The 23,969-nt window shown below is 36.3% G+C and overlaps 1 protein-coding gene across 2 annotated transcripts; it reads right to left on the bottom strand.

Annotated features, from left to right (window-relative positions):
• Window positions 1-2,376: 2,376 nt before the first annotated feature.
• Window positions 2,377-8,343, bottom strand: C4H1orf53 (chromosome 4 C1orf53 homolog). 2 transcript variants are annotated; one of them, XR_004229314.1, is made up of 4 exons: window positions 8,232-8,343; window positions 6,805-6,888; window positions 4,031-4,132; window positions 2,377-2,519 (listed from the first exon to the last, which is right to left on the bottom strand). XR_004229314.1 is itself a non-coding variant. In XM_031937088.1 (3 exons), exons 1-3 carry the CDS (start codon window positions 7,639-7,641, stop codon window positions 2,448-2,450), a joined length of 429 nt encoding a protein of 142 aa, XP_031792948.1. In that variant the 5' UTR covers window positions 7,642-7,827; the 3' UTR covers window positions 2,377-2,447. The 2 variants fall into 2 exon arrangements, 1 of the variants encoding a protein (XP_031792948.1); XM_031937088.1 differs by lacking the exons at window positions 6,805-6,888; window positions 8,232-8,343 and adding an exon at window positions 7,387-7,827.
• Window positions 8,344-23,969: the final 15,626 nt, after the last annotated feature.

Raw genomic sequence — 23,969 nt, 5'->3', positions numbered from 1 at the left:
AAGCTGTCTAATATTGTCACGGGGGCAGCTCACACGCTTCCCATGGTCATCATCAGTTATCCCATCAGGAACAAACCCCAAACACGGCTTGGGAAGCCAACATTTTAATCTCTGAAAATAAAATTAGTTCCGCCTCTGCTCCCCTCAATTACCAGCATCTAAATGGTTGGAAGAGAAAGGGGAATATGCAAGAGCATAATAAGCCACCTGCTGCGCCGTGTCTCAATAATAGCATGTTCTATTTCATTGTTACAGTACATGATTGCTGCCCAGATAACGCCACTAGACCTCATTCTGGAAATTCTACAGCTAATAAGTGAATTGAAGGTGCAGGATTTTCCTGGCTGACAATAAGAACAACAAGCTTTTGTGGGGTCATTGAATTTTAGAAACGATCATTTGATTTCCTGCACAACGGGGTAAAAGGAATGCTCAGAAACCTTTAAATAGCAGTAGCAGCTTAATGCAAAGTTTTGCTAGACTGTGTGTATTTCTAAGTGTCCACACGTGTCCGTACAAACACACAGTAATATGCCCTCATTTTTACTTTACAACGTGTGAATACAATATAGCTCCAAGCACTTGAAGTGAGTCCCATTTATGTGGCCCTATTCTGTTTCATGTGGGAGCGGTCTCACTACTGCCTTTCCAGATGTGTTACTGACTACTGTCTCATTACTAGAACTAGAGCTGGAGAATGAGCATAGTCCTCAGCTTTCCAAGGTCCTGGTATATGTGTGCGGGGGGTGGGAGTGGGGGCGAAAACGGGGCAGATATCATCACAAAACTCTTCAGAAGCGGATTCCTGAAGGTTACAATCACATCGGTCCACAAGAGCAGAGCCCTCTCTAGGGAAGCATCTCAAAGGCGAGCTGCTAGAGTCCTTCAGTGACGACGAGAAGTTGACGAGAGATTAAGGTATCTTCTTCTTTCCTATGCCCACACCCACAGCAACACAGTCCCTCAGTAGGAGAAAACAGATGCCTCTTTAAAGGTATCTAAGCCTGGGAGGATTCCATTGAGAAAGTTGCTTTGACAAAACCTTTATTTCTTTTTTGCTCTCCCTCCCCATCCCCGGCAAAGAATCTCCTCCTCTTACCTTCCTTTCCCCCAGACCAGATCCCTCAAGTGCTCGGGGATGATATATTTATTCACCTTTCTGAAATCCCTCTCCCCCTCCCAGAAGCTAGTAAACCCAATAACAAACAGGCCTTGGTCCTCAGAAGAATAAGCAGGAATTATACTTCGGGTTTTTTCAAAACTGATGGGAAACCCGGAAGAAACTTATTCTTGGCATTAGAAAGTAAAGAAAACTAGTAATAATAAACTAACATGTCAGATATTCTGGAAATGCTAAACCACTCTTAGGGAAGAGTTGTTCCCTTCAGAAGCCCCGGGTACTCATGAGGCGAAACTCAATCTTTGTTCAACTCTCACCCCTGACCTGAGGGGTAGATTCCCCACCACCACTCAGAGAGGATGTTATTGAGAAGGCCAAATGAATATATATCATCCGAACACTTCTCTAAATTTGAGGGATAGGAAGCCTTTAGGAAGGACCACTGAAGCTGCTTTCAAATATCTTGGTTTTGTGGGCAAGATGAACTTGGCAAATTCCTTGCTTTACATTAGGACTCCCAGCTATAAAGAAAGATCCCCTGGGTCTCCTGGGCACTGATCAATGCAGAAAGGTGGGGGGGGGGGGGGGGGGGGATTGCTTATGTGAAAGCCTATTCACTTTTTCATCACACTTCAAACTCCTTGTGAATTAGTGGGAGTTTTCTCCATAGACAAACCTTGGGGAACGAAGAGCTAGAATGGATGGGGGAAATAAAAATTCTACACAAAAGAGAAGGGAGAATGGTCAAAAATCCTTCCCTCATCTTTATATTCTTGACCTCCAGGCGGCAATGATTTAAAGTTTTTGTTGAGAGAACAGATGGAAGATGAGTCATTCTATAGCAAAAAGTGCACTTCCTAGGCACTCATATGCCACACAAAATAAGGTTATGACAACTTTTTATACCTGTAGACAAAAATTACGTGAAGCATTGATTCAAATTTCATTAACCAGCAGCTAACAATCCTTTTCAGACGGATCATATATACACAAAAAAATAGTAGGAAGTTTTGAGGTAATATACTGAATCAAGAACTATCAATATGACCTTATTGCCACTATTTATTTAATGGAGCAGTAATTTTCTTGCTTTAACATATGTGTCTGGTAATGAAGCTAAAAAGGAGGAAAATAACTATTGATGTGTTACTTCTGTAACACTCAAGCATACAAAAACAACAGCTAGTTTTAATCTTAATTACTTTTTTTTAAGAGACCATCAATAAAAAGGAAATTAATGCTTCCACAAATAACAATTCTGGATTAGGCTTTTTATTGGATTTTATTTTGCAAGCTATTACAAGGAAAACACAAACTGACATTATTCTTAAATATAAAACAATGAGTTGAATCGCTTCCTCTTCGATAGATCTTTAACGTTGATTTGGCCATATGGACACTGAAGAATAAATAAAATAAATCGTTATTGCATTAAAAAAAAAAAAACAATCAGCATGAAAAACTACAAGGCTGCTTATGATGAAAAAGGAGATTGTTAATGATGTTATACAGCTCATTTGATCTATCGTGCCCTCCAGACTAAAAGAAAAAATAATGGCAGCCTCAAGCAAATGGTACTAATTAGTGTCCAAGAAACCACTTCCTAAATGCTCCTTCGAATTTTAGGGGTTTTTACAATCCAAACCCTCTCCTTAAAAAAACCTCCAATCACTTCAGTTTATTTGGCCCCTTATTCCTATCCATCTTATGTACTCTATCTTGAAACAGCTATTGACAGAGACAAGAAAATGGGCAAGTTAAATTTTTGCTTTTGAATACTGGCTACAATTATCACAAATGTTTCATGCTCTTTTTTCAGTTGTTAAAATTGATCATCAATGAAAATATTCTCCTTATACCTCTAAATCATACATACATTTTCTTCTTGATGCTTTGCTTTTATGCATTATCCTAAATGAATCTTTTTCTTAATCCACTGAAAACATACAGTAATTTGTATTTAACTCAGAATCATAGAACATAAACAGATTGGAGTAAAAACCTATCCTCCAAATTGAGAATTGCTATTTGTTTATTTATCCTAGACTTATCAAGTTCTTTTTTTTTTTTTTTTTAAATACAACTTGAAAAGTCACACCAAATAGCTTCTTTCTCCCATGGCAATATCACAAAATTGTTGGTTTGAAAGAAAAACAAATTAGATTTCCTAATCAATAAATATCATATGTTGCTATATACACTGTAACATATATATAGATATATATAGAAATATAGAGATATCAAGGAAGAAATCTTTTCAATAATCCAGTCTCTTTGCTATTTCCTAATTCTAGAGAAAGGTTAAAAAAAAAAAAGAAAAGAAAAAGGAAAGGAAAGGAGAGGAAAAGAGAGGAAAGGAAAGGAAAGAGGAGGAAAGTAAGACGAAAAAGGAAAGGAAAGGGAAAAGGAAGTAAAAAGAAATAGAAAAACAAAAAACCGAAGGAAAAAAGAAAAAGAAAAAGAAAGAAAAAGGAAGTAGAGAAAGAAGGAAAGAAAGAAAAAATTACCCAAAGCAAGGCCAAGAAACAAGGCTGGTCAATTTTCAACCATTTCAATTCAGACAGCATAGCCTGCAATATACTGGTTCTTAGCAATTTACCCTTTGGGTTGCTTAGTGAATGCAACTTGAAAAGAATGAAAAGTTTCTCTGTAATGATGAACTCCTGTGAATTTCAAATCACAGAATTTCAGGGAACTGATGTTCAGGTGAAATCAGGCAAAATTCTATTAACTTTAAAGGTCCTTCATTGGTCCTTAAAGACTTCATTGTCTTTGGCTAAAGTAGCTTGTGAAAAGTGTACAATAGTTTCATTTAGCTTTTTTATTTGATTTGTTTTTCAAATAATACCTCTTTACAAAGTTACAGAAGCAAGGCAAACAGCAGCAATAATGGGAGAGTTTACTACTCACGTGTCTGCAAGCAGAACCACAGCAATTCCCTCTTTGCAAATGGGCAACTTTGGTGAGTACTAAATAGCCAGTGGTTGGATCCACATAGTTTAGGTGGCCAGCCTTAAAAATAATAAGATAATTAAAATGTTAGAAATTTCTATAATCTTCATATTCACACTTCATTTTCTATTCAGAAGAGACTATAATTTTTCTATAAATATTCCCTGGAACTCAGCCCATCAATGACTAACAACTGCTTTTGAGTCACTTTGCATTATTTACATTATGGAAGGAGAAAATACACAACTTGGGGAAAACAAAGGAAATTAAATATAAGAAACCAAAAACTCAACTGCACCCAATGATGACTTAAGTATTCTTCATCTGGCTTCCCTGGACAATTTACACTTCTCTCCTTACAATTTATACTTCAGAAAATGGATAATCCTCTCAAAGTGCCAGAGAGCTTCCTTGAATGTGAAGTTCAACTTAGATTATATAGAGACTTAAATTTCCAGAAAAGATACCAATGAGAAGAAACAGCTGATATACAGGAAGCATAACATATGCTGTAATTTAACAATCTTCATTACACTTTATATGCTATATATCATTATTTTTTCACATTTTCTTTTTTTAAATGACTTATTTTGGAAAAAAGTTTATAAAATATTAAAACTTAACTACTTTCAACTGCTATTTGGTCAAAAGTTACTCTTATCCTAACAGTCAATGCTAAAGAAATACAGTATAATTTGCAAAATTAGTAAAATGAGGATTTAGTGTAAGAGTAAATCTCACTGCCTCTTTGAGTGGAACTCAACTATATGTACCTCAATATAATGCTGGTCTCACATTTTCATAGGCATACCTTTTCTGGATGTTTTAATATAGTCCTCTGGACATGCAGTAATTTTTAACCACTCATTCTTGAGAAGAAATGCCCTTCATAATCATTTAGAGGCCATTCAAATATTTTTGATATGTGTATTGGGGGGGGTACATTCAAATTATTTATGTGAAACAAAAACATTCAAATTATTTTAAAGAAATAATCATCTTTGATGTTAAATATTTTATGCTGATTTAACCCTCAAGTATCCTTTCCTCCATTAGATGAAAAGATAAAAGAGAACTAGTGTTAACTGCATTGTAATACTTTGTCTTAGAGGTAGATAGAATGAGGATTAAAAAGCAAACCATTCTGAAAAATAGATTCAGGATGCCTCTAAAATCCTTGATACTCACAAGGAAAGACCTCTTGGAAACAGAGGGCATGAATGCTGATCATTTTATCATCTCTTCTTTCTTTACTTTGTAAACTAGATTTAAGTTTAGGAATCAACAGCATCTCCCTCCCTCCCCCCATCCTCTCTACTGCCATCCCTTTTCAATAGCCTCTGGGAGCCTTCTAAGGTCACCCAGCAACCTAACAGATTACTCTTGATCTGTGCCTTCCACTCTGGTTGAGAACCTTTGTCCATAAGAATTTAATTTGTCTTCAGTAAATGAATTTCATAATGGTGGTGGGTGGATGAATCTGCAGCCGAGGTGCTGACAGTTTGGATGAAGAGCAAGATTCACATCATCAAAGCAAAAGAGGGAAAGTAAGACAGAGCAAGCTCTCTATCCTGTAGCTTTGAAGCAAGGTTTTTAAAGGAGTCTTGGTTTGTTGTTAAGAAAAATCACAACTCTGACACTACTGGCTTTGCTTATGGACTCTCTGACAATCATTTGGGCCAAGACACTGAGAACTGTGACTTTCTCTTGTAAAAAGGAATGTTACTTTCAGTCATTAGGTGGAGGCAGTCAATAAACATTTATTAAGCACCTAAGTGCCTGGGGTACTGGACTAAGCATCCGAAGAAACACAAAAAGGCAAAAGATAAATTTCTGCCCTCAAGGAACTCACATTCCAACTGGGGAGACAACATACATAAAAACAAACTATACACAATAAAATACAAAATAATAAAAACAGGAAAAGCACCAGAAATAAGAGGGGTTGGGAAAGACTTACTGAAGATAGGATTTTAGATGAGACTCAAAGGAAGCCAGGGAATCTAGTAGGCAGAAATGAGAACGCATAGCATTTTAGACATGGGAAACAGTCAAAGAAAATATTTGGAGCTTAGAGATAGGCACCATCACATTTTGGATTTCTGTGGCTATTAATCAAAAGAAAAAGAAAAAAGAACTTGTCTTCACCTATGTTAGAATAAAGTGGGAAAGAATAGAAGTTATCTCCAACCCTTAAAAATGAAACAACAAAATAGCCAACAATTTGTTGACAATCTCAGGCAATTTGTAATTAGAACATTTTAAAGCAAGAAATTTTATCTTAAAAAAAGAAGCCCCGAAGAAGTCTGCATGTATCTATGGCACACACTAATTGCTTTACAAAAGGAATAAGATTTTGAAGTAGTATAGTTCTTCCTCAACCTACCTTTCCTTTTGTCCCTTTTAATAAATAATATTAATTACTCGATTTCGATTCCTCTGATAGGACTCTCAGTCCATTATCTTCCAAAAGAAAGGTAGCGGGAGAACCTTTATTCACGTATAGGTTATGCCATAGTTTTGATAACAGCAATTCTCAGAGGATTGTCTTGGACATCAGGTTTAAACAATTATCAAAAGGCCCAGTTCATGAAAATGGAGTTTAAGTGTCTCTTGGAAACTACTGATTCTACAAATATTCTTCCTTCCAAATATTCTTATTTATGTTGAACGGGGAGGGTTAGTAGAAGAGGCAAGGGAAGAGATTGCTCCTACAATAGAGAAGCACTTACTTTGAATACATTCTGGATTAGGTGTGAAACGATGTATTTGTGAATGTTTTGTATTCTTGCTGCACCAATGTCATCACTTGCTCACTAAAACACAAAAGGTTTTGTTTTTACACGTGAAATAAACACGCAACTTTTTCTCCTACTTTGCCTTCTGGTCTACAGCCACGTGGGCTCACGTTCACACACACACACACACACACGGAGAGAGAAAGAGTGCGGTGCATTTGGCTTATATAAATCAGCTCGCAGAGAGAGGCTTTCCCCACATTCTCTTACGGGCACCTTCCCAGGTGCACCGAGGCGTGCCCGCTCTCGTCCCTGCCCGGCTCCTGCCGAGTTGGTTGGCAGAGCGTACACCTCCTGGGCCAGCGAGCCGACCCGCTGGGGCAGGCCTGGGGAGGGGACTGGGAGCGCGAAGCGAGAGCGGGGCGCAGGACGGCCAGGCGCTGCGCCGTGGCCCCGGCCTCCTCGCCTCTGCGAGCTGGGCCGCGGTCTGAAGCCGGCAGAAAGCGGGTGTCGGGGGGTGGGGGGGGGGGCGCAGGCGTGCGGCCTCGGACCAGAGAAGCGAGGGAGGGAGCTCACCGCGCAGGCAGCCGTGTGCAGCCGGGCGATCCGTAGCTCCTCAGGCGTGAGCTTGGGGCTCTCGGACCGCTCGGGCCTGGTGCTTTCCGGACCTTCCGGGGGCCGCGCTGCCGACCCGCCGCCGCCGCTACGGCCACCGCCACCGCCTTCTGGCCCGGAGGCGGAGCACAGCGCGAAGCCGGGGGGGAGCCGATTCCCTAGTGAGGAGCCCCCTGCCACCGCCCGGAGCCGCCACGCCGCCATGGCCGTGACCATGGCTGCCGCGGCAGGGCTGCGGGAGGCGGGGCGCAGACCCGGGAGATTTCTGGCCTGAGAGCGGAAGGGGCCTCAGAGGGCACCATCCACCCCTCACCCCTTTCACTTCACAGTTGAGGAAACTGAGGCCGGGATAGGTTAAGGCATGAGCCCAAAGACACCGTTTGAATCCCTTTCCCCTGACTCCAAAGCTCTCTAAAATCGTCCTTTCTCGCGGACCAGGAAGCCCACACCCCAGACTTAGTGGGAGGAACCTAGCAGGTGTAAACCTCCAACCCCATTTATCAGCAAGGAGCCTGAGACTTAGAAGTGACCGCCTGCCTTACTTTTGAGAGGACACCTCCCTATGGTAATATTTTAGCATGCATTCACCTTTTCTGCTCCCCTCAGAAAAATGACTCAATCCACTATTTTTTAGAAAACGTTTTAAAATACGATAAATCCATTCTTAAGATCTTGCATGTGGAATTTCCACTAGTCAAGAGCCACGATATTGTTGGTGTACAGAATACCAACTAACGAGTTTAGTTAATACCAGTTAAACAATTTACTCGTAGTTGTCTAGGAAACCGAGGTTTTAAGTAACTTACGGGATCACCAGACAAGGCTATCAGAGGCAGAGTTTGAATCTTGGTCATTCTGAAGCTCTGGTTCTTTATTCGCTGTAACATCTGCTTCTTCATGTTCTAACTTCCTATTTCTGTTGAGGGCACTACCATTCTTGTCAAGGTGGAGTCACCCTCTTCTTAATTTCAGTCCTCAAGACTCACAGCTGACAGATCCTATTAAATCCATTTCCCCGACGTTTCTTGTATTTCTTCCTATTTTTCTCCGTATACCTATAATTATCTTAGTCCAAAGTCTACAGCATTTCTCACTTGGACTATTATTGTAATAATTTTCAAATTGGCCTCCCTATCCACAGTTGTCAAATTAGTATTCCTAACACTAGCTAGACCATGTTCTTCCTGCTTAAGAAGCCTTAGCAGTACTTCATTGCCTTTAGGATAAACTACAAACTCCTTTGTTTGGCAGTTAAAAGACCTTCATAATCTGTTCTGTTCAGTCTTTCTACCTTGCTTGCACATTACTTCCTCTCACACTCCCTCTCAACTCAGTTGGTCTATTTGCTCTTCCCTGTATTTGATACTCCATGTGCTGCCTCCATGCATTAAAACCAGATGGAACCTAAAATCCTTTTCCTTCTCATCTCTTGGAACCTCTAGCTTCCTTTAAGACTCAGCTTCAAGGATTGCCAACTTTTTAAAGAGGTGTTTGTTTTTTTTTTTGATTGATTGAATGGTTATTAACCTCACTCCAAATCGATGTATATCCATTTTATTTATGTAGCACAGGTCCTGGAGGCATTTTTCCAAAAAACATCCACATTGGAAAGATAGGTTCCCAGAGGATTGCTACTATCCCTCCCTTAAGGATTCTATAGGTAACTCTGAGAGGCCAGAGTGAGAATATCTTTTCTAGAGCTGGTGAGCTGGTTAGTTAATAACAACTGACTACTGAAAGGAAGCAAAAGGTTTCCACTGATAAGCTTCCTTCAGTCAATTGTTATTAGCTAATCAGCCAGATTTTATTTTGTTTAGGGTATTATGACATAAAAAATTTGGAGAGATGTAGTTTCTGTGTAGTTTTATTAATCATACAGTTAATTAGTAAAAGTTCAGTGACTTTCAATGCTTATATGCTGTTGAAAGAGTGTAAATTCTAGAGGATGGCAATCAACTCTAGTTAACAATGAAAAGAATAAATATTATAATGAGAGGTGGGCCCATTCTAGAGAGGAGCTGAGAGATGTGACTTTGCTCACTCTCCCAGACCACTCCCAGTCTTGAGCAATCCAGACAAAGTCTCTGCTTCTTCTTAGACCTTGCTAAATGAAACAAGGGTCTGGAATTCACCTTAGATTAAGTTTTTTGTAAAGTTCTTTTAGTTGGGTGGGATAACAATTTCAAACTTTAATCTCATTGTTCTCCTTCAGAGAATTAAATTTTGACCTAATCCAAATGAGGAAAGGAAAAAATCCTGAATTTTCCCAATAATAATATTTAATAATCATCTGTCAAAACAGAGGCACATTGTCCCACAGTACATAGGGAGTCCAGGAGAAAGTGAATTTAGTGTTAAGGTGGGGGGAAGGAGAAGGGCAGGAAGTTTCAATTGAGCTAATTAAAATATTCTAACCCTAGTTGTCTTTATTAGGCCACGATATCTACATCAAATGCCTTAAGCAAATGTATGCTCTAGTAACACCCTGTGATGGTTTTATAAAATATCCATTAGTTTGGGTAATTAGATAAATGTCCATTATTTGAGATTAGAAACCATCTTTATCAGTACCTGGCAGCTTAAAATAGAGAATTCCAATCAAACTGGAATCACTGTGGGAGGTGGAGAAAATGATCAAGACAGTTTCAGCCTGTTCCCTATCCCTTTGTCCTTCAGAGGATTTGGACTTCTCATCAGTGTCCTAATAGTGTCCCAGAATAGCAATTTCTGCCTAGGTAACTGGGGACAAACTCTACCCAAAGAGGCAACAGATTCAGTAGGAAAACTATGAATCCCTCTCAAAGGAAAAAAAAAAAAAAAAAAAAAAAAAAACACTTTTAAGAAAAAGGATTCCCAGGAACTGTTAACTTTTTGCTTTAAGCATAACCCAGTCACCTGGACTCTTATGTACTTGTGGAACCTGGACTATGTATTTTTGTTTGTCTGAGGGAAGGAAATAGGGGAATTTGGTGGTGGTTATACCACTATACTTTTACCTTAGATTTTTAACAAAAATAATTGGCTATGGGCAGCTAGGTGGTGAAGTGGTTAGAACACCAGCCCTGAAGTCAGGAGGAGCTGAGCTCAAATGTGACCTCAAGATACTAAACACTTCCCAGCTGTGTGACCTTGGGCAAGTCACTTAACCCCAATTGCCTCAGGGGAAAAAAAATTGGTTATCTGGTTAATATCAACTGATAACTTGGTGATAAGCACACCAGTGAGAGTTCCAGAACTAAAGCACTGGAAACACACTCCCCATTTCCCTCAGTTCTGCTTACCCCACAAAAGAGAAGTAACTGTCCTCTGGGGACCAACTGGATACTATTATATTTACTAATCTTAGAGCATTTTTTTTTTATCCCTTGGTAGAATCACCTTCAGAGCAGAGAATGTCTGGCTTTTGTCTTTGTATCCCCAGCAGCTAACACAGAATAGGTAGACTTCTTTATAAATTTTTGCTCTTTGATTGATTGATGGGATTGAGAGTAAAATAAAGTGAAAAAAATTGTTGAAAATGCAGCTTTGGGAAGACTTTAGGAGAGATACCTCCCAAAAGAAAAAAATTTAACTTTCTCCATAGCAATTTTTCTTTGGTCCAGCTGAATAACAAAGATTCCCTTTGCATTTGGGAGGAAAGGGAATAGAGAAGGAGAATCTTCCTAAATTTTGCCTAAGAGTTGCTAAAAGAATACTAAATGATAAATCAGCACATATCAGATCACTCAGTATTAGGAGAATGAATAATCAAATTTCAGTCTTACTTTTTATTAGATGACCTAGATTAATGGCATATACAGCTCATACTCAACCAGTTCCAATGTCGTACTGATTTTATTCAGTCACTCAAACATTTATTAAACAAGTTCTATATTCCAGGCACCATGTTAAATTAAGGTCATACCTGGAATATTTTAATTTTTTTTTCCATTCCCTTCATTTACTGTCTTCATTTAAGTTGATGGGTCACATTCTAATAGCTTCCTGATAAGTCTGTACCTTGAGCCTCTTCCCAAACACTCAGTTGCCAACCTATCAAATAGATTAATTTCCCTTAAAATCTTTAGTGGTTTACCATTGATTTCCAAATAAAGTTTAGAAATCTTAGATTGAGGCCCTGTATCATCCAGCCTTTTTGACCAAAAGTCTAATTGTATATACTCTTTCAAATATCCTACATTCTGATTACACTGGACACTCACTTGAAAACATCTTTAAGTAGAGAGTATATATTTTTTATCTTCATGCCTTGGCTCCTGTCCTTTTTCTCCCCCACTTTTATATAGTTCACATATTTGCCTTTTGAAATCCTCTAACCTCCATCAAATCTTTCCAGCCAGAATTTATGTTCTTTGAATCCTGTATTTGGATGGATATTTTATGCAAGTTATCCATCATTATGTCTATCTAAAACAGAAGATTGTACAGATGAGCTAAGCCTAGTACTGAAAAAAAAAAAAAAAAGAATGGTATAGATCATTTTGAGTAATTGTGAAGCTCTTTTACTTATCTTTAGCTTATTATGACATCAAAGGCCCATCTTCAGTACTAACAGAATTATTAGCAAGATGTGGACTATATCTCTGAACAACTGAAAACAACCATTATGAGATATATATGCTAGTTGCTATGTGCAACATTGGAAAAAATTCTTGAAAGAATGAACTCCAAACCTCCAATTAAGGAGAGAGCTTAGCTTAGACATTTTATTTTTCACTTGGCTAAATTACTTTGGAACATCTATGACTTCTTCACCATGACCTCATTGGTTACCTATTCCCTACCATCCCACTCCCCTTTTTCAGTTTCCTTTTGTGTTTTGTCTTCCCCAATTAGATTATAAATTCCTTACAGAAAGGGGCTTTCCTTTTGGTATTTGTATCTCCTATGTTTAGCACAGCTCCTGGCATGTATTGGTTACTTGAACATTTAAGTTTATAGTGAGTTGGCTACCTCAAACATAGTAGTCACTTAATAAATGCTTGTTGGTTGATTGAAAAGAGTAATATATCTTCTTAATTTTTGTATCTTTCATGGAATCCATTATAGTATCGTGCATAGTAGATATTTAGTATTTTTATAAGAATAAAGATTGGACCTGTGACTTTACTGATAAAGGAATTATCTGTTGAGGAAGTGCATTATCATTGCATGTTTGCACATTTTCTGCAATTTAAAGTTTTAGTTTCCTTGAACACTGAAAGGGTTAAGTGATTTTTCCAAGGTCATGATCACTTTGTATCAGAGATGGAATTTGAACTCATGTCATCCTGACTCTAAGACTAGCAATCTCTCTCCAATGTACCTCTTTTGAGTAAATGAATTCAAAAGATGGAAGTAGAAATGAGGTCCCCTGAAGATACCATGAATTCAAGAAAAGTGAATTCAACAAAAGTGGAGGAAAAAATTATTTTGAGTGAAATTAACATAAGCTAATGGCTAAGAAATAGAGTTAACATCAACACCATACCATGAAGCCTAGACAAAGAAGGATTAAAGGGTTAAGAATTTTGTTTTTCTCCAGTTTGGTAGGAGGAAAGAAAGCTCTGACAATTTGAGCATTTAATTGTTTTGTGGTAGACAAAATCATAGAACTTAAATCTAGAAGAGAACTGAGGTCAACTATTCCAACACCATCATTTAACAGTTTAGGAATCCAAATATTTAAGAAATTAAGTACCTTGTACAAGGTCACAGATATTAAATGATAGAACTCTTTCTCCTGGTAGACTATACTGGAGAAGGGTAATTTGTCAACATAGCCATTCTTCCTTTGCCTTTGTCTCCTTGAATTCTGTATATACTGGTCAATTTTTTTTTTTTTATTTAATAGCCTTTTATTTACAGGATATATGCATGGGTAACTTTACAGCATTAACAATTGCCAAACCTCTTGTTCTAATTTTTTACCTCTTACCCCCCACCCCCACCCCTCTCCTAGATGGCAGGATGAGCTGGTCAATTTATTGATTGTATTTGATTCTCTAAATAAATCATTACCCCGATGAAAATTTATACCTGCCTTAAGTCAGAATCTGGTTAACTGGCCTGATGTAGATTTCATTGTAAATAAATAATTTGGCAATCCAGCTTATATCAGTGTATTTTTTTTCCTTTACGTATAAATATGCACACCAAGTTCCAATAAAACTATTCTTAATATAAAAGACCTGCTCCCACTAAATCCTACAAAATAGGTCTACATCCAGTTATGGATCCTACCTTGAAATCTAATAATAAAATACAATAAATAAAAAGACTATAAAGTTGACAACATAAAATTAAGTGCTTAATAAATTAAGAATTCTTAGAAGTATTTTAATATTAGGGCATAGAAATTCTCAAAAGTTATAGTATGCCCTCTAGAACCACTCCTCTAACTGGATACTTGAAATGGGATGATTACTACTGCTGGGATTGTAAGAGTAATCCTAAAGGTTTAGAATTTGTTGCTCATGAATAACTGGTGAAGGCTTTTCACAGTCTTTTACTCCCTGTTAATTTAATTAGCTTTTAACTAAGGTGTTTATTATGGTAGCATGGTAAGAACCGTTGCAACAAATCATTCCTCTCAAATATGAGGTCACCCTCCTCCAAATACACAAAAAGCCTGTGGGGCAAAAAAACTTAGAATACCAAAAACATACATAGAGCATACTTATGGCAAAAGGGTGATTCTTAATTGTACTGGAAATCCTTTTTATCATTGGTGGAATCCCTAAGCAGCTCCTCTTAGGTATATATCTGCTGGATTTTAAGGTATCTTTCTTAAATCCATCAGCTATAGTACTCTTCACTTCAGAAGACTTTCTCTATTTTCATCTGATTTCTCCCAAGTTCACCCAAGATCATGCAGAAGAGAGCAGATTGTGTAGTTCATATACTCATAACCACTTTGAGTAGGAGACAGGGAAGCTGTCTCACTTAGCTTGGGGAGATAATTTAAAATATTTCTGCCTTAGTGGAAGCAGCAAAAGAAAAGAGATGGACTGCTTCTTTTATATACCCATTTAGTTCTGACAGCAATCCCTGAGCCATCAATTTTTCTGAATCCATGGCCAATTAGAAGTCTTTTCATAATCACACAGTACCAGCCCCTCTGTCATGCATGACCAGAAGCCAGCTCACCTGCAACTTCAAATGTGGTTCCTTGGAGTAAAACCAGTCAAGAAATGATTATTCATAGGTCTGTTCTCATTTTACTTCCAATAGAAATACACAGTGTTTGTTTCTTATTCTCAAGGGGAAAATCTTTTCTTGATATGAATGGCAATCAACAGGTTCAATGTCCTTCTGAGACTCCATTTTTGCCATCCTGTATCCCATCAGAAATCTTCCCTCAGAATCTGGGTGAAAATATCTTTAGAGAGATCTCTTATTTTTCTAGCAGGATGTGGATCAAATTAATTAATATTCCTAATAAATTAAAACTAGATGTTTTCCTCTTCCCCCTGCCTCCTTTCCTAAGAATATAGAATAAATAGCTTTCTTTTTAGCTCTTCTGTATCTCCCTGTGATACTTCCTGACAAGCCCTTTTGTTTCTTGTCTTTCTAAAAGGTAGATTAGATGCCACTTCTTAATGAAACCTTCTTTAACCTTCCCAGTTATTAGTTTTCTTACTCCTTTTCTTTTTCTCTTGTATTAGGTTCATTTGCATTCCCATTTCATTCCTCCAATAGAATATAAACCTTTTAAAAGTAGGGAACATTTCCTTTTTGCTTAGTACAAAATCTTCACATAATTGGTACTTTGTGAAATCTTTGTTGAATTGAATAAATCAAATGATATGACCCTTTCTGGATGACTATTTCTTTTTAGTTGATTTACTTTGCTTACTTAGTACCCATCAAATATTTTAGTTTTGAATATAAATTAGCCATAAAAATAATAAAACTGATCTTAAAATGTTCTGTGATTCAAAACTTATTGTCAGAGCAACTTCTTTATCCTAATTTGGTAGGACTTAATGTTTAAATTTTATAATTCTAGTAAATTTGCCTTTGAAACTCAGCCTATTCAAGCTTGGGAAGCTGAATATAATTGAGAGAGAAAAGAAAGCTAAATAAACTTTCCTATTTTAATTATTTTTAATAGCTCAAATTTTATTTCAAGTTGTAACAAAATTCTAGTTACATAATTAACAGCAAAGGTTGTTTTTTTTTTAAACTTCAGTCAGCATTTTATTACATTTATAGTGTTATAGAATTTCTTTGCTTTTCATTTTCACCTAGGTCACTACCAGTCCATGTTATTCTTAATATATTTTAGAATGTATCCTTGGTCTTCCTTCATTACCTTTTTCAGTACAATCCAATTTTTTCCACCTGCTTCTCTAATTTTTATATTCCTAAAATCATAGAATTTAGATCTAGAAGAAAGTTTCTTATCTAATCCTTTATTTAGAGACAGGAAAACTGAAATCCAGAGCAATAACATTATTTGGCCAAAGTTAAACAGTTAGATAGGAGAAGCATAGTCAAAAACCTGACTACATCCTTTTTTATAACTCAGTATTTTATCATCATACACCGCCCCATACTAGAGCTATTTCATCTTGAACATTAGTGCCAGATCCTAATATTTATCTTTGTATTTAACCTGATTATTCAGGCTTACCTTCTTCATGGGAAGTTTGGGTTGGAGTAATATTTAGAAACATTATCTTATATCCTTCCCCTCCAAATCATCACCATTAGATTTTGAATATCATTTTAAATATAGTGTAATTATAATAAAACAACAAATACCTGTAAAACTCATCCAACCTTATCAGTATTTAGGTTCACATCTTCAACATATGCTTGTCATTATTTTTGTAATGTTGGTTCTTCACTTTCAAATGCAAGTTCCCAACTGTTGGACAAAAATGTCATATGAGGCTTTGAATTAACTTCCTGTACATCAAACTACTGCAGCACAGCAAGCATAGTATGTTTTGAATAATCACATGCAAGACTGACCACAAAAAAGCAATATTCTGAAATATTTTAAATTAAATTTATTGATATATAATATATGCCTTGCAATTGACAACAGGGTTCCTACAAAAGACCACAAATGCAGCTTAAATTTAATATAAAGAATAGCTATTATTCTTTTTTTATTTTCAAAATATATGCATAGAAATTTTTAACATTCATCTTTGCAAAACCTTGTTCCAATTTTTTTCTCCACTTTCTTCTACCCCCTCCCTTAGACAGCAAGTAATTCAATATATATTAAACATGTGCAGTTCTTCTATACATATTTCCATAATTATCATACTGCACAAGAAAAATCAGATCAAGAAAGAAAAAATGAGAAAAAACAAAAAGCAAGTAAACCACAAAAAGGTAAAAATACTATGTCGTGATCCACATTCAGTCCTGGCAAGTCTTTTTCTAGATACAGATGGCTCTCTCCATAGTCTATTGGAATTGAACTGAATCACCTCATTGTTGAAAAGAGCCAAGTCCATCAGAATTGATGATTGTATAATATTGTTGTTGTGTACAATGTTCTTTTGGTTCTATTCATTTCATTTAGCATCAGTTCATGTAAATCTCTCCAGGCCTTTCTGAAGTCATCCTGCTGATCATTTCTTACAGAATAAAAATATTCCATAACATTCATATACTATAACTTATTTAGCCATTCTCCAAACTGATGGACATCCACTCACTCAGTTTCCAGTTTCTTGCCACTACAAAAAAGGCTGTTACAAACATTTTTGCACATGTGGGTCCTTTTCCCTTTTTTACGATCTCTGGGATACAGGCCCAGTAGAGACGCTGCTGGATCAAAAAGTATGCAGTTTGCTAGTCCTTTAATCATAGCTCCATATTGTTCTCCAGAATGGTTGACTTAGTTCACAACTATATTACAATGTGTTAGTGTCCCAGTTTTCCTACATCCCTCCAACATTTATCACCTTTTTCTATCATTTTAACCAATCTGAGAGGTGTATAGTGGTACCTCTGAGTTGTCTTAATTTGCATTTCTCTGATCAATAGTGATTTAAAGTATTTTCCCATATGACTAGAAATGGTTTCAATTTCCTCATCTGAAAATTCTTTTTTCATATCCTTTGACCATTTATCAGTTGAAGGATGGATTATATTCTTATAAATTTGAATCAATTATTTATATATTTTGAAATGAGGCCTTTAGCAGAATGTTTGGATGTAAAAATGTTTTCCCCAGTTTTCTGTTTCCCTTCTAATTTTGTCTGCATTCGTTTTGTTTGTATAAAATCTTTTTTAAATTAATATAATAAAAATCACTCATTTTCCATATCATAATGTGTTCTAGTTCTTCTTTGGCCACAAATTCCATAGATCTAAGAGGTAGACTATCCTTTGTTCTTCTAATCTGTTTAGAGTATCAAAGAGTGCCTAATATTCTTAATAAACAAGAAATGAATTGAATTGTTAATTTGTAGACTTCCTGATTATCCTTTTTTGGATTCATCAGTACTATCCACAGATGTCATGCTAATATTCTCCCACTTCATCTGCTTTGTTCTGCCCTCTTTTCAGACACTAATTTATATATTGAGTGTTTCTCAAATAGCTGCATGGTGTCCCGTTATGTCTTGCTCCATGGAGAGTTCATTATCACTATCATTTCTCATGGTTGTAGGCAAATGTTACATGCCCTTAATATTGCCTTTGAGGATTCCTTGTATCCTTTAATGGGACATCCAATAGCATACTATGTGCTACTGAACATAAAAAATTCTTTAGGGGATTCTAACTTTTGTGTAGCATAACCAACAGAATCTAGTTAATATTTCCACCTAAACCTATCCCATCAAAAAACTTCTTATTACTGTTGGGAGCCCCATTATTCTTCCAGTCAATGAAGTTTATAATCCCAATCATCCTTGACTCTTTTCTTACTCATATCTGATTAGTTGACAAGTCTTGTTGATTCCATTTCCAAAATATCTCTTCCAGTACTCTCCTTATTTCCACTCATGTGATCATCCTAGTTCAAATCAACATCATTTCTTGGAAGGACTATTATATAGGTTTCCTAATTGGTCATCTTGCCTTTAGAACCTCCCCTCTCCAATTTTTCTTACACATAAGTTGCCAATATTTTCCCAAGTCACAGCTCTGACCATTTTATTCCTTTGCTCAAAAACTTGTCATTTCCTATTGCTTTTAGGATTAAAATCCCAGTGTGTTAGGTTTTTCACATAAATTACTTTTCTAGCTTTATTTCATATTACTTGTGTTTATCTTCTGTTTGTGTCAAACTCCTCTTGTAGTTCTTCCATGAACTCAATTTACCATCTCCTCTCTATAATCATTTACAGAAGCCATTGCCTACACTCTCCTCATCCTTCCTTTTCAGAATCATCATCTTCTTCAAGACTCAGCTAATGCCACCTGCATTAAGCCTTCCCTAAAAGAACCAGTTCTAACTTGATTCCCCTCAAATTACCTTTTATTTACTTGTCTGTGTGTATGTTTTATTTCTTAAGTGAGATGTAAACTAGAAAAAAGGCAGAACTTTTTTTCATTTTTGTCATTGTATCTCAAGGTCTAGTATAGTACCTTGTATGGTATCTTGTAAATGGTAGGCACTCAAATATTAATTGAGTTAAATTGATTTGGCACATAAAGGGCTCTGGCCAATGTAATCCCATTCTCAGAATTTATATATCATGTTAATCCTGCTGCTAACCCATTTGAAAGGGACAAGGCTTGATTTTAAAAAGGTAAAATGACGTGTAATGGAAGGGTCCTGCTTTGCATTCAGAGTATACATAGGCATTCTGAATATTTCCAATTGGTTGCTGAACCAGAACTGAGAATGCATTCAAAAGGTACTAACCAGACAAGGTGTTTCCTCTTGCCTAAGTGTGATCATATTTAAGTAAGTAAAAGGCAAACAAGAGATAGTTTCACTCCTTCCTCTGTCTTTTCCCCTTTATTTTTCCACATGGATCACCACCATCTGGCCCATGAGCTCATGTACTTGTTGCTTCTGTCTCTATTGTGTTTATTCCTACCTGCTTATAGATGAAAGAGTATGATTAGGTTATAGCCTTGTGAATTTTAAAGGTCAGGAAATACAACTATAAAAGGTCTGGGAGCCAGAGTCTAGACTAGAGTTTGTGATCTGATAGCATATTCCTAAAAAATGACCAGGACCAAGGCCAGCTCAGCAGTATATTGATTGAGCCTAGATACAAGTCCCATAAAAGGGAGGGCTACGGCTAATAGTGTGTTGGTGCAGAACATACTTTTAAGTTTAGTCTGCATTATTAGCATTTTCTCTATCACTTTAAATCTAGACAATCAAGAAAACAATAAATTAAGCCTTAGTTTGTAGTGTTTGCTAATTTACAAGGTGTAAAGTTCATGCTGAAAATTTAACAGTGCACCTGGCTCTCACACACCCCTTGATTATCTTGAATTTATAAGTGAACTTAGTGGGGCAAATGCTATGTAGAAACTCTTCTAAATTTGAACTCACTATTCTTGGGGATCATGAGATAGTATAGCACAGGGAACCCTCAGGTTTTGGAGGGAAAGGCTTATACATTTGTTATTTTCAATAAATATTCTTTGTAAGATAATTTATGTTAATCAGTTAAATGATGCTGGAATATTGATTACTGGTGATTGATATTATAGACAACACACTAGAATCAGGGCTTAAGCCAGTGGCATTAGGGAAAGATATGATATAACCTCTTAGGTTTATCCTTAGGACCCTAAAAGGGAAATGTGGGCTTGGTCTTGAGGACTTGATTCATTAGCATGAGTATAAATCTGGATGAAAATCCCCAAAGATTTATATGAGCTATACATGAAATATCTCAAATAATTATCATAGGATTATAGATTTAAAGTCAGAAAGGATCTTGCAGCCCATTTAGCTCAAGCTCGTAATTTTACAGATAAAGGAACTGAAATCCAGGAGGTCTAAGTTATTTGCCTAATTGGGGTCATCCAGGTGAACTTGGAGCTGGGATTTGAACCCCAGTTCTTTGACTCCAAATACAGCATACTTTCCATGGCATTATGCTTTGATGTGAAATCATAGCTTAAATATAGCTTCACTCAGCATTGATATTATTACCCAACATAAAGTCTTTGATTGCTGGGGAAATAGTTAATAAACAGTAACGGTATTTTAAAAGGTATCCTCTTTGAGTGCTAGTAGACATAGTAAATGAATTTATATGATTTTTGAACATTTTATAAGAAGCCAATCTTTTAAATTTTTATATATCAACATAGTTAACAAAGTCAAATGCCTTGGCAAAAGTCACAAATACAATATACAAATCACAGCGCCGTTCTTGGCACTTCTGTAGTTGCTAAGGGAGAAAAGCGTGTCTGCTGTTCCATGACTGGAATGAAAGCTTTACTGACTTTCAGGTCAAGTATCTCTGACTTTGATGTATACAACTAGACTACTGAGTATGATACATGTTAATATCTTCCCAACGGTGGACAAGAAAGATATGCTTCGATGATCATCACACCATTCACAGTCCCCTTGTTTTTACAGGTGCACAGTCAAGGTCTTTGAAATCCTGTGGAATATGGTTTGCTTTCCCCAATCTGCAGTTAAATCACAAAAGCTCATATTTATATGGTACCTTGCTTACAAAGTGCTGTACTTTTGTTATCTTGTTTAATTTTCTCTTATAATAATTTATTTATAACTTTACAAAGTACTATTCCTCACAAAAACCTGGGGACATAGAAATTACAGCTATCAATATACCCACTTTATAGATGAGAAAACTAAGGTTTAGAAAAGTTAAGTATATTGGCCAGAGTACTACCCAGTTAACTTATAAACCTAGGATTCAAATCCAAGTTTTCAGCCTCCTAGATCAGGCCATTTCTGCATAATCTCAAAACAAATGGTTAGTGCTATTCCCATGTAGTTTATTGATCATGATGCATTATGACTAATTATCAGCTAATGAGATAACACATGTAAAGCATTTTTCAAACCTTAAGGCACTATATAAATGTTAGCCATTATTGTTATTATGCTGATTGTATTAATTATATCCATTAAGCTAAATTTTTTACTCATGTATTGAGCAAAGGAATATGACATTCACTTGCTAATGGATAGAATCAACTTTTTATTGAACAAAGATACATAGAGGAATAAAGAGCCATTCATGCAGCAATCATGTTTGGGATGTAACATACTCCAAAATTCTTAGATATCCAGTGTTGTCAATATTCAGGGAGTTTTTTAACCAATTAGAAAATGTCCAATGTGACTTGGGTTCAGGACTCATGTGTCTAAACTGGAACAGCTTCAAGATGAATGCTGGTAGAAATTTTTATACAATAAGCGGCATGACTTAATACTGCTTCAATACACACACACACAATACAAGCATCAATACACACACACACACATACACACACACACACACATAGAAAACAACATGACAGCACATGTATCAATCAATGTATATAACAAGGATCTATCACTGCAGCATAGGTAAACATCAGGAAGTGACCACTGATATCTGGGAAGTCAAATATTATTATGCCTAGGTTATACAAGAGATGTAAGAAAAGGAAATCAAATAGTTAAAAGCTTATGAAATAAAGGCTACTCTGTAATAGGCGTTTTCTAAAAGGGTCTAAGCTCTATGCTGGCTAGGTTCCCTGGATATTTTTCTATGCCATCAATAATAGGTGCTATACCAATTTTTTTTGTTTGATTTGTTTGAATCAAGGCTGATAGAAATACAGATCTTCAATTCATCTTACATTATGGAATTATAGTAAGTAAAAAAGTGATTAGGTGACTTGAGTATTCAAAAAGAGAGAGATTTGAAAGAAAATGCTTTGTCTGTTATGCTTGTTAAAGTGATCAATGCTGTGACATCTTTGGAAAATGGTGTTTTGAATCATTTTATGCTACTTCAATCTGAAGGATTTTTTTTTCTAGTTACTTGTTCCTCTCACCTTCAATCCTTTTTGCCCACAAAGCTTTGCTTCAGTTCTTTATTTAGTTGATTTGCATACCAGCTTCTTTGATCATTAAAGCTGAGTAAGAGCTTGCTATAGTCACTGAGAACAGGATACAGTGTGTGTATAACCATGAAGTGTGTATAACCAGAAGTCAGAGCAGATGAAATATGGATGCAGAAAAATAGCAGCTCCAGATAATAGATATGAAAACTATACTAGTTTCCCTTTCACTCCTAAGTAAGGAGATGCAATGATTTCTGACCAGGTAGTAGATTGGCCCATTCCATTATTGCAAAGCTGTTTGTACTTACTGGCAGAAGGGAGAGCTAGTGAGCTTCTTCCTAATAAGGCATTATCACTGAAACAGTCTTTTGTTCTTAGGTGGTTTCATAATTCGTAGCCAAATAATATTGGTGTGAGATATGTATTGCTCTTGCAATAAATAACTATTAGGAATTATTAAAAGCATGGTGCAATTTCCCAAATATGAATGAATTCAATCTCTTCTTACTCAATTTTGTCCTATCTCATTGGCTCATTGTCCCTTCATTTAACACCTATTCATGATATAGCTCTATGCCTAACTCATAAAAACGTTTTGCTCAATAAGATGTCTTCATAGATGGTCAATATGTTTTTCATCCACTTTGTTTTTCAGTGATGGTGATTAGATTAATCTTTTTTTTTTTCTTTAACAAGAGACAGAGCCTCTTCTTTCACAATGAGAGAGAAAACCTTAAAATGCAAATGGCGTATTTTAAAATAGGATTGACTGAAACTCATTCACACAAATGTAGAATCAATGTGTTCAAGAAATGTAAATGTTAACAAGATACTATGGTTTTTTAACAGAGGGAAAAAAATTGAGAAGCAGGACCACACTGGCCACCTGAATAGATAGTGTAGGGAAGGAAAATATCAAGGGGAAAAAATAAAGAAAGGGACAACTGAGGATGAACAATTGGCTTTTCAGAGACTGTCATTTTCCCCATTTGTTTACCTTTATTTGTCCATGAACACAGTGGGAGTTTAATGGGAGCATTACTGTTAAATTGTATGACATATGTCAACATTATTCTTATTGATTTGTGAAAATTCTTTGGAATTTAATTTCCACAGCATTTGTTCATTAAGATATCTGCCAAATATTAAAAAACATCAATTGAGAATTAGACCTGGATCCTAGTCCTGGCTCCGCCCACTAAGTGTTTTAGATTGAGGAAAACCTTTACTCTTACTAGGCTTTAGTTTTCTCATCTGTAAGATGTGGGTACTAAGATAGATGAGATCTAAGGTCTTTTTTGGCTCTCCAGTTTGAGGATTCTAGATCCCAAGTGAAATATTTAATTTAATTCAATATTTATTAATTGACTAATATGTACAAATTAGTACAAATTATCAAATTTGTATAAAATTAAGCCCAGGGATTACAAAGAATTCCTGCTCTCAAGGAACCTTCTATAATAGTTTTTTTTAAATTTGTTTGTTTTTGTTTTTGTTTTTTTTGTTTGTTTTGTTTTTGGTGAGGGGAGAGAAGGGGAGAGGAAAAGAGGAAGAGAAGTAGATATAGGAAGGAGAACATAACGTGC

This window comes from Sarcophilus harrisii, chromosome 4 (assembly GCF_902635505.1).
Source record: "Sarcophilus harrisii chromosome 4, mSarHar1.11, whole genome shotgun sequence".
Classification (NCBI taxonomy): domain Eukaryota; kingdom Metazoa; phylum Chordata; class Mammalia; order Dasyuromorphia; family Dasyuridae; genus Sarcophilus; species Sarcophilus harrisii.
The sequence above is the reverse complement of the archived record's forward strand: the minus strand, read 5'-3'. Positions and strand labels throughout refer to the sequence as shown.